The 8,147-nt window shown below is 51.6% G+C and overlaps 4 protein-coding genes across 4 annotated transcripts; 2 read left to right on the forward strand and 2 right to left on the reverse strand.

Annotated features, from left to right (window-relative positions):
• Positions 1 to 274: 274 nt before the first annotated feature.
• ABOM_001877 (putative FAD monooxygenase) lies at positions 275 to 2,524 on the reverse strand (the record flags this gene model as incomplete). Its single annotated transcript, XM_022529007.1, has 4 exons — positions 275 to 984; positions 1,032 to 1,265; positions 1,319 to 2,336; positions 2,387 to 2,524. 4 exons carry the CDS (start codon positions 2,522 to 2,524, stop codon positions 275 to 277), a joined length of 2,100 nt encoding a protein of 699 aa, XP_022393366.1.
• A 467-nt stretch (positions 2,525 to 2,991) lies between these two features.
• On the forward strand, positions 2,992 to 3,546 carry ABOM_001878 (uncharacterized protein; the record flags this gene model as incomplete). Its single annotated transcript, XM_022529008.1, has 1 exon — positions 2,992 to 3,546. The coding sequence occupies one exon, from the start codon at positions 2,992 to 2,994 to the stop codon at positions 3,544 to 3,546; it is 555 nt and encodes a 184-aa protein (XP_022393373.1).
• Positions 3,547 to 4,233: 687 nt separating this feature from the next.
• On the forward strand, positions 4,234 to 5,325 carry ABOM_001879 (aromatic alcohol reductase; the record flags this gene model as incomplete). Its single annotated transcript, XM_022529009.1, has 2 exons — positions 4,234 to 4,305; positions 4,375 to 5,325. 2 exons carry the CDS (start codon positions 4,234 to 4,236, stop codon positions 5,323 to 5,325), a joined length of 1,023 nt encoding a protein of 340 aa, XP_022393372.1.
• Positions 5,326 to 5,478: 153 nt separating this feature from the next.
• ABOM_001880 (putative D-lactate dehydrogenase (cytochrome)) lies at positions 5,479 to 7,701 on the reverse strand (the record flags this gene model as incomplete). Its single annotated transcript, XM_022529010.1, has 11 exons — positions 5,479 to 5,512; positions 5,562 to 5,665; positions 5,736 to 5,917; positions 5,968 to 6,197; positions 6,246 to 6,536; positions 6,589 to 6,690; positions 6,757 to 6,791; positions 6,841 to 6,937; positions 6,991 to 7,099; positions 7,159 to 7,351; positions 7,408 to 7,701. 11 exons carry the CDS (start codon positions 7,699 to 7,701, stop codon positions 5,479 to 5,481), a joined length of 1,671 nt encoding a protein of 556 aa, XP_022393435.1.
• Positions 7,702 to 8,147: the final 446 nt, after the last annotated feature.

Genomic DNA, 8,147 nt, shown 5'->3' on the forward strand with positions numbered 1-8,147 from the left:
ATGTCCCTGTTCGGCAATCGACGAGGCTGTGTTGCCTCACTCACGTGCCCAATGATCTTCTACTATCTTAAATCTCCGCATGGAATCTATTCGACTATCGAAAGTTTATATCTTCATATGGATTGGCTTTAGCCATATCAACCAGCTGGTAGTGTACTAGACGGTTCTATATGCAAATGATGGGTCTGCTAAACGTGGTCTATATAGTTCTTACTGCTCGAGCGTCAGTCGGTTGGCTCGTCTATGAGCCAGCGATTAGCCGCTGGGGATCATTTTACAGTTTCCCGACCGCAGCGAATGTTGTTGGACGATTCTCAGTCCTAGGTGTTGCGGCCGCTTGAACCCTCATAAATCCGGAGAAAAACCTCGCCATATCGTCATAATCATCCACTTCACCAACCCAGCTCACGTATTGATCCGGTCGCACAATAACGGCGGCGCCGTGGCTAGGGTCAATGCCGTAATTGAGATATGCTTGTCCGTGTCCCTCGTGGTAGGATTGATCATCAACGAAGACCTTCCAATAGTCCCAGCCCGTCTGCTCATCAAATGGATGGAAAGCCTCCGGCAAATCGAGAAGTTCGAGGCCTGTCCGCGGTCCAGCATGGACCGTGAGAACTTCAATACAGCTGTCAATTGGCTGGCCAGACGGGGTGTACTGGCGAAGGAATGAGTCCAGACTGCCGAGCTGGACACCGAGCGTTTGCATGCGCTGCATATTTTCGGGCATGCTCAGTTGGCCAGGGAACACGATAATCCGCCATCGTCCGTTGCTTTTCAAGAGCTCCTGCAGATGCCATGGACGAGCGTCCGATTGGTTCAGCACCTTGAAACTTGGCATCCGCTTGCCGATGTCGATCCTGGTGGCCAGATGAGTCTTGCTGACCACTCTGCATTGGAGGTTGGCAGCAACTTCAGTACCGTCTCCCTGTTCAACAGAGTCGCCTTCCTTCGCAACGATTACGCTAGTACCATAATTGACCACTGCTCGCATTAGCCTGCAACTAGAAACCGGGAACCGTAAAACCTACCAATCCCGCTGGCAAATTCATTCCCCTTCTCCATTGCGTTCTTAAACTCTTCCATGCTGACCCCTTCGTCCGCGGCGTCCTTTGCTGGCCGACCTGAAAATAATCTTGACAGCCGGTGGTCAAAATCAATCAGATCTTGCGCCACCCGTCTTCTCTCTGATTGATATGTTCTCAGAATCGACCCCTCACTGTGCCCTTTGACTACATGCGCGATCTTCCACCCCAGATTATATGCTGTGGAAGTGGTCAGTGGGGGTGCTCCCAGATACTATATTGGGTGTACGTACTATCCTGCATGCTTACATTCATACCCTGCCCTGCCTTGGGCGAGTGTGTGTGCACCGCATCACCAGCCAGAAAGACTCGCTCTCGTAGAGAAAAATGATCCCCCACCCGCTGCCCGATCTGGTAGGCAGTCCACCAGTCGCAGTACGTGTAGTCTATCTTATATGGATGCATGATGCGCTGCGCAGATTGCAGAATAATCTCGGGGGTAATCCATGACCGATCCGCCTTGTTTGTCGTCTGCGCATGCTCGGTCGTTTGCAACTGGATGTACAATCGGACAAGCTTGTTTTCCCGGGGGATGACCATCACGCTACCCGCATTGGCCGAGTGAATGGCACACCGATAGCGGATATCTGGGAAGTCGGTGATGGGCACAATGTCGAGTACGCCCCAGATATAGTCCGTGGAGTCCCCCTCTAACTTGAAGCCCAGCTGGCGCCGCACCCAGGAATGCGCGCCGTCGCAACCCACCATGAATTTCGCTTTCACTGTCTCGCCGGAGCTGCCATTGGTATTGGCCTTTGCTGCACGAATGAGATCATCCGTGTCGTCCGCAGCCAGATTACTTCGGAAAAGCCCGTCACTGATCACTGCCTGTGTGCCGTCGGCTCTTCTGTGGTGCTGCTGTCGCTGAGCGGGAGCAGCCTCTTCCTCAGACAACGTGCGCAATGTGACCTTGATCGGATAATCCTCGAAATCTGCGGCTTTCGACTCGTCGAACTCGAATGTAGTCGGCAACACGCCACGCTCGACCGTGATCTCGCTATGCTCTTGAATGGAATCGAGAAAGAACCGTTCAATGCGACCCTGATGCAGCACCACCTGCTGAAAGCGACTGATCCCGGGGATGGTATCCGGAATTCGGTCCGATCGTCGCAGAATGCCATCCTTGTCAGGGTTCCAGAAACACATCTCGAGCATGTGGTTTGATTCTCGCCAGGCACGGTGGGCAAAATCAAACGAGTCGAAAATCTCCAGGGTGCGGCATTGCAGGCCATCCGCCTGGCCATTGAAGATCTGTAGCTCCGTCAACACCGCTTCGTGGCCGATATATGGCAGACACCCACCTTGGTGCCGCGCTTGTCCACAATTCTCGTCTTGATGTCGCATCGGCTCAGCCAGTTTGCCAGCATGAGGCCTGCGGGTCCGGCCCCAACGATGAGAACGTCCACATGGTCTTCTTTGGCCGGTAGCGCATTGGACATGCTGATAGAGAAGATATAGATAGTCGACTTAGGTTGGACGATGGACAAATACCTCAGCAATTGCAGCACCAGGGCCTCTTTATGCCTGTAAGTTGTAGTTTAATATTTGTCGTGACGTGGAGATCATACGTTCGGCGGGGCGGCACTTTTTGCCAACATTGAATAGTCTGACCGCGTCTGCCCCGCAGGATATGCAGCCATATCCTCGGCAAGACGCCCACAACTCTGCGTGATCGTCATGATGCTACTTTTCTCACGACCGATGCGCGGATAAAGACAGCGTTGGGCATCAGTATCGGATCGATCATGGATTGGTTCATCAATCCAAGTGTAGTTCAGCTCTCTGAGTCAGCATACAGCGTATTTAAGCCAGAGACTTCCTCTATGCTTGCACATGTCGTTCTTACCTATTCTTAGTTTTTCCTCAGCACAGCAAAATTACAACGGAGACTAAGTGCCACCTGAGAATGAAGGAAATTGCTGCCTCACCTACGATGCCCGAAGAAAAAGACCCTGACCACCGCTCGGCTGCAATACACTCCGAATCCGCTCAAGGCCATGGAGACGACGAGGGTCCTCACGACTCGGATGACGAGCCCATGGTCTACGAGATTCCCAAGGACTACGCAACTTGGGCGCGGCAGGAGCGCGACCGCCTCATCGCCGAAGGTGCCGACCCCGACTCCGTCATCTTACAAAGCGAAGTAGGCAATCATATCCCTCGACCAGAAGGCGAGTCCCCTACCGACTTTGCGAAGCGTTACGCCGAGACTATGAACGGCATGATTGCTCGCGGGGTTCGTATTCTCAATGATCAGTGCATTGCGGATGTGGTGCCCTCTGGATTCGAAACCGCAGATGGCAGGTTTTTCGATTTGGGCCCGGGATCGGGCGCAACGAAGGGGGAGTTTAGAGCGTTCAGTCAGTGGTTTGAGGAGATGTTGGAAACAGGACCGATGCATGCGGTGCCAGAGAAATGGCTCAAGTTTGAGAAGCCAGCTGAACGGGGATTTGAACTGTAACAGTGGGGATCGGTTCAATCATGGATTTCAGATTTCCTATGACCCACGACCACCCAGTTTCGATCATGAAGTGTGGAACGCAGCCTGGTATACACGTATATACCAAGCGGCCGTATCGATAGAACCGGTCATACAGTCATAGCTTCAGTCTCCATCCTAAACGGCTGACTCGCCCTGCTTTCTCGTCTCTATCAACGCTTCCGTAGTCGGATGGGCCTGGCGGAAGGATAGTTTCCCGCCCTGGATACTTGACTTCCGCCAAGGGCGGAGATCTTCCGTCTCAACCCTTCTAAACCAGATGCCCACTAGTAGACAGCAGGAAAAACACACAAAAGAAGAAAGCGAAAGAATTATCCACAAGGCAACCATGTCCTGGGGCTGAGTTTCTTACAACAGCCCCCACCCAACTACTTCGGTCTTTCGGGTGCGCTTATCTCCGTCTTACTCACCAGATCCATAGCCACGGCTATACGGACTACATTGTGGCCGATTCCCGACATTATACCCAATCTAAAACCGGACATAAGCAGGAACGGAGGTAATAGGCAGCGTCCAGATGGACTTGCCTAAATTCCATGATGGGCTATAAATGACTACGAAGGAACGTCGAGCCAGGGGGTGTTGAAGATATACACATGATCACAGTTAGAAACCCGAAACCCTCACGTACTTCATACATACAACACGATGACCACCAACTACGTCAAAGGCCAAGGCTCAGATTTCAGAAATGAGATCCAGCGCGTCGCAATCATCGGTGTACGTCACGCATACAAGATCCGTCCCCAGTCTGCTAGTCCCGGTCAACTAACCACCAAAGCTACCTAGGCCGGAGGCACCGTGGGCAAGCCTATTGCCCAAGAGCTCCTCAACACCGGCAAGCACACGGTAACCGCGCTGACTCGCGCCGGGAGCCAAAGCACTTTACCCGAAGGCATCCAGACCGTGCTTGTGGACTACCACGATGAGGCAAGCCTCCTGAGTGCCCTCGAGGGCCAGGACGCCCTGATAATCACATTATCCATTACCGCGGCACCGGACACACAATCCAAGATTATCCAGGCCGCCGCTAAGGCGGGGATTAAATACGTGATGCCGAATATCTGGGGCTGCGACGCCACAAATGACTCTTTAGTGAACAGCGGACTAGGCTGGGAGCGGCTTCCTAGGGCTTTCGACGAAATCGAGAAGACGGGTGTTTCGTCGTGGGTGGCGCTTATTTGTGGGTTCTGGTATGGGCATAGTGTGAGCATGGGACCAGCTACGTTCGGGTTTAATTTTGCGGAGAAGAAAATGGTGTTTTTTGATGATGGGGAGACTCAGGTGAACGTGAGTACTCCTGCGCAGTGTGGGAGGGCTGTCGCGAAGCTGTTGAGTATGAAGGTGTTGCCTGAGGATGAGAATGATCGGAGTGTGACGCTGAGCCGTTGGTTGAATAAACCCGTGTATATCTCCAGCTTCCGGGTCACTCAGAAGGAGATGTTGCAGAGTTGGAAGCGGGTCACCGGTGAGAAGGATGAGGATTGGACGGTTACATATGAGTCCAGCCGTGAGCGGTATGAACAGGGACTCGAGCGAATGAGGAATGGAGACCACGATGGCTTTCTTCAGGCCATGTACTCCCGTGTCTTGTTTCCAAATGGAGACGGGGATTATGAGAGCAAGTATGCGTTGGCTAATGCGTCTCTTGGCCTTCCTCAGGAGGACCTCGACGAGCAGACCAGGAACGCGAAGGCTATGGTTGATCGGGGGTACGATTATATGACCAAGAGGGACTAACATTCAGTCTATTCTATGGACAGTATCTCCTTTGACCGGAGTGGTTAGGGTGAAAAACAGGATGCTCAGACCTTAGCTACAAGAACTCATATCATCTCTACCGTTTCCTCGCTATGTTGAATCGTGAGCGGAGAATAGCACTCCACTGTTTGGCTAATCGAAGATTTTCCCTGGATTGAGCAAGCAACTGGAAGGATCATTAGCACTGTGCGAGCAAAAACCCGATCGTCACTTACTGAGGATCCAAACTGCGCTTCAAGGTGCGCATCACCCCGACAGTTTCAGGTCCCAGCTCCTCTAACAGGCACTCCTTTTTCCCGAGGCCAATACCGTGCTCGCCCTGGAAATCATTAGCCAACTTTCTGTATATAGAAACCGATCATTGGATGTTAAACAAGATAATGACTAACCGAAACGGTTCCCTCCATCTCCACAGCCCTATGTACCATTGCCAGCACACAGTCTCGAACCGATTGCTTCTGTTCTGGATCGTCCGGATTATACATCACGGCTTGGTGGAAGTTTCCATCCCCGACGTGGCCAAGGACGCTCGAGAACAACCCTAACTGGCCTGATTCCTTCTTAGAGAGGTCTGGAGACGTTAGTCAATAAGCATAGAAAGGAGACATTTGTATACGATACCAATAATCTCTGCCATTCTCGATAACGGCACAGCAACATCAGTAGACCAGATCTGAGTACCCTCCGGTCGCACCGCAAGCATTGCCCACAAAGATTCTTTTCTCGCCGCCCAAAGACTGTTCATTTCCTCCTCACTCTTTGCGAACTCAAAATTTGCTCCTCCGTGTTGCGAGCTGATTGTCCGAACTCGCTCAACATCCTCTTTGATAGCTCTCAATGTTCCTGAGAATCTGTCGGGCACTTAGCGGTATTCGACATCGTAGCTTGGGGAAACGTACTTGAATAGCAACGTGGGTTTCTCCTCCCAGAGTCTACCCCCTGCTCCTCCGTTCTTATTGATGACCATCATCTGAGTCTCGTCCATCATCTCCAAAGCAGCAATTTGGATCCCAGTACGCATTATTTTGGATGCGGTCGCCGCTGCCTCGCGGATCGAAGGAAATGTGGCAACGGCCACACTTTGCTTCTCCGGTATGGTGGCCAGCTTCAGTGTGATTTCTGTAATCATTCCGAGCGTCCCTTCGCTCCCCGTGAACAGGGATGTCAGGTTGTATCCAGCAGATGTTTTTCTTCTTGCTGTCAGCTACTTATGTGTTATAACGGTCACAGAAGAATACGTACCGTGGCCGATGTCTTGTTTTGATCACCCTTCCATCCGCCAAGACCACTGTGACATTGACGACCCAATCCTTCATGGTCCCATATCTCACGGCATTTGTTCCGCTATAAGGTGGCTTTTAGAAAGGGCCCCGGAACAACTGCGGATGATGTGACCGAGCGTAAACTTACCTGCAGTTGGTTGCGACCATGCCACCGATCAATGCCTGTAGATTGATTAGAACCCTCTATGAACACCGGAGTGGATAAAGGTACCGTGGGACTGGGATCCAGTGGTAAGAAAAGGCCACTATTCTTAAGGAGAGTATTGAGTTCAACCCAGTTCACCCCCGGTTGGACTACGACGTCCATACTGATCGAACAATTAGCTTTCGTTTTGTACGTGTTTCCTTTCAGACAACCTACTCATCCGGATGGAACGAGATGATCTCCTTCATATCCGAGAAGTCAATGGTTAATCCTGAGTACGGCGCCACGAAGTTCCCTTCGACGCTTGAGCCACCAGCAAAAGGAACTACATGGATCGTGAGTACTATATGCTGACCAATTCAAGAGCCTCGAGAGACAACTCACTCATTGGAATCTTAAAGGCAGTACAAATCTTGGCAATGAATGCCACATCCTCCGTACTCTTCGGCCTAGCAACGGCCACCGGCCTGGACTCGCAATTCGAAGTGGACAATTCAGAATACCCATGAATCGCAATTTCCTCCTCATCCCAGGAGACCGAGTCCTTCCCTAAAGTCTCCTCAATTATCGTGATTCCCTGCCATAACTCTTATCAGCATAACAGCACGGAAACGGATATATAGCCTCGGGTACCTTTATCATAGCGTCTGTATCCGCATACTGAACACCCTTCGCACCATCGACCTCTGGTGAATCTACCTGGGGTGAATCTGATGACTGCCATCGCGAAACCAGGAGACACCCTCCAATGCCAGTGACGAGACCCGTGAGACCCCATTGCACGGAGCTGCGACCGTTGGAATCGGCGCGAGCTGGCCGCGTGGCCTCTACATGATTGTATCGAGCGAACGGCGCCCGTGCGGAGATAGCTGTTCTTCCTCCTGGGCGGAACCTGTGGAGTGGGACTGCTCTTGGTATAGGTCGCATTGGGAGGGTTTTCCTTGGGTCTACTTGTCACTGTGAGAGAGCAATGTATGTTCCGAGTTGGAATGTACCGTATTTATTCGAATCGGAATGTTGTCTGGAGTGACGTGCCTCGGGATCCCTTGCACGGGCGCGGCTTTTCCCAAACGGGAATATCCGACGCCAGCCGTTGTTTTGAGTCGTAGTTGGTTAGTCCCACCCGATGTTTGTTCGTTCTCCGCACCGGCTGTTTGATATTGTGCTGGGATTAGAAGTGGCTGTGGATTTGATTCCGTTCTTTTATGGCGAGTGATATCTCCGAGGGTTGTGAGGTTAGAATGTAGACCTTGCGAGGATGGGTGCTTCATGACGGAAGGAGAATATATATTTTCGACTTGATGTTGTTAGTGAGAGCTGTAGTAGCAAGCACAGTCGGTGTATAATTGTGAAGCACAATTATCAACATATAT

This window comes from Aspergillus bombycis, assembly GCF_001792695.1.
Source record: "Aspergillus bombycis strain NRRL26010 chromosome Unknown contig00007, whole genome shotgun sequence".
In the NCBI taxonomy this organism is placed as follows: Eukaryota; Fungi; Ascomycota; class Eurotiomycetes; order Eurotiales; family Aspergillaceae; genus Aspergillus; species Aspergillus bombycis.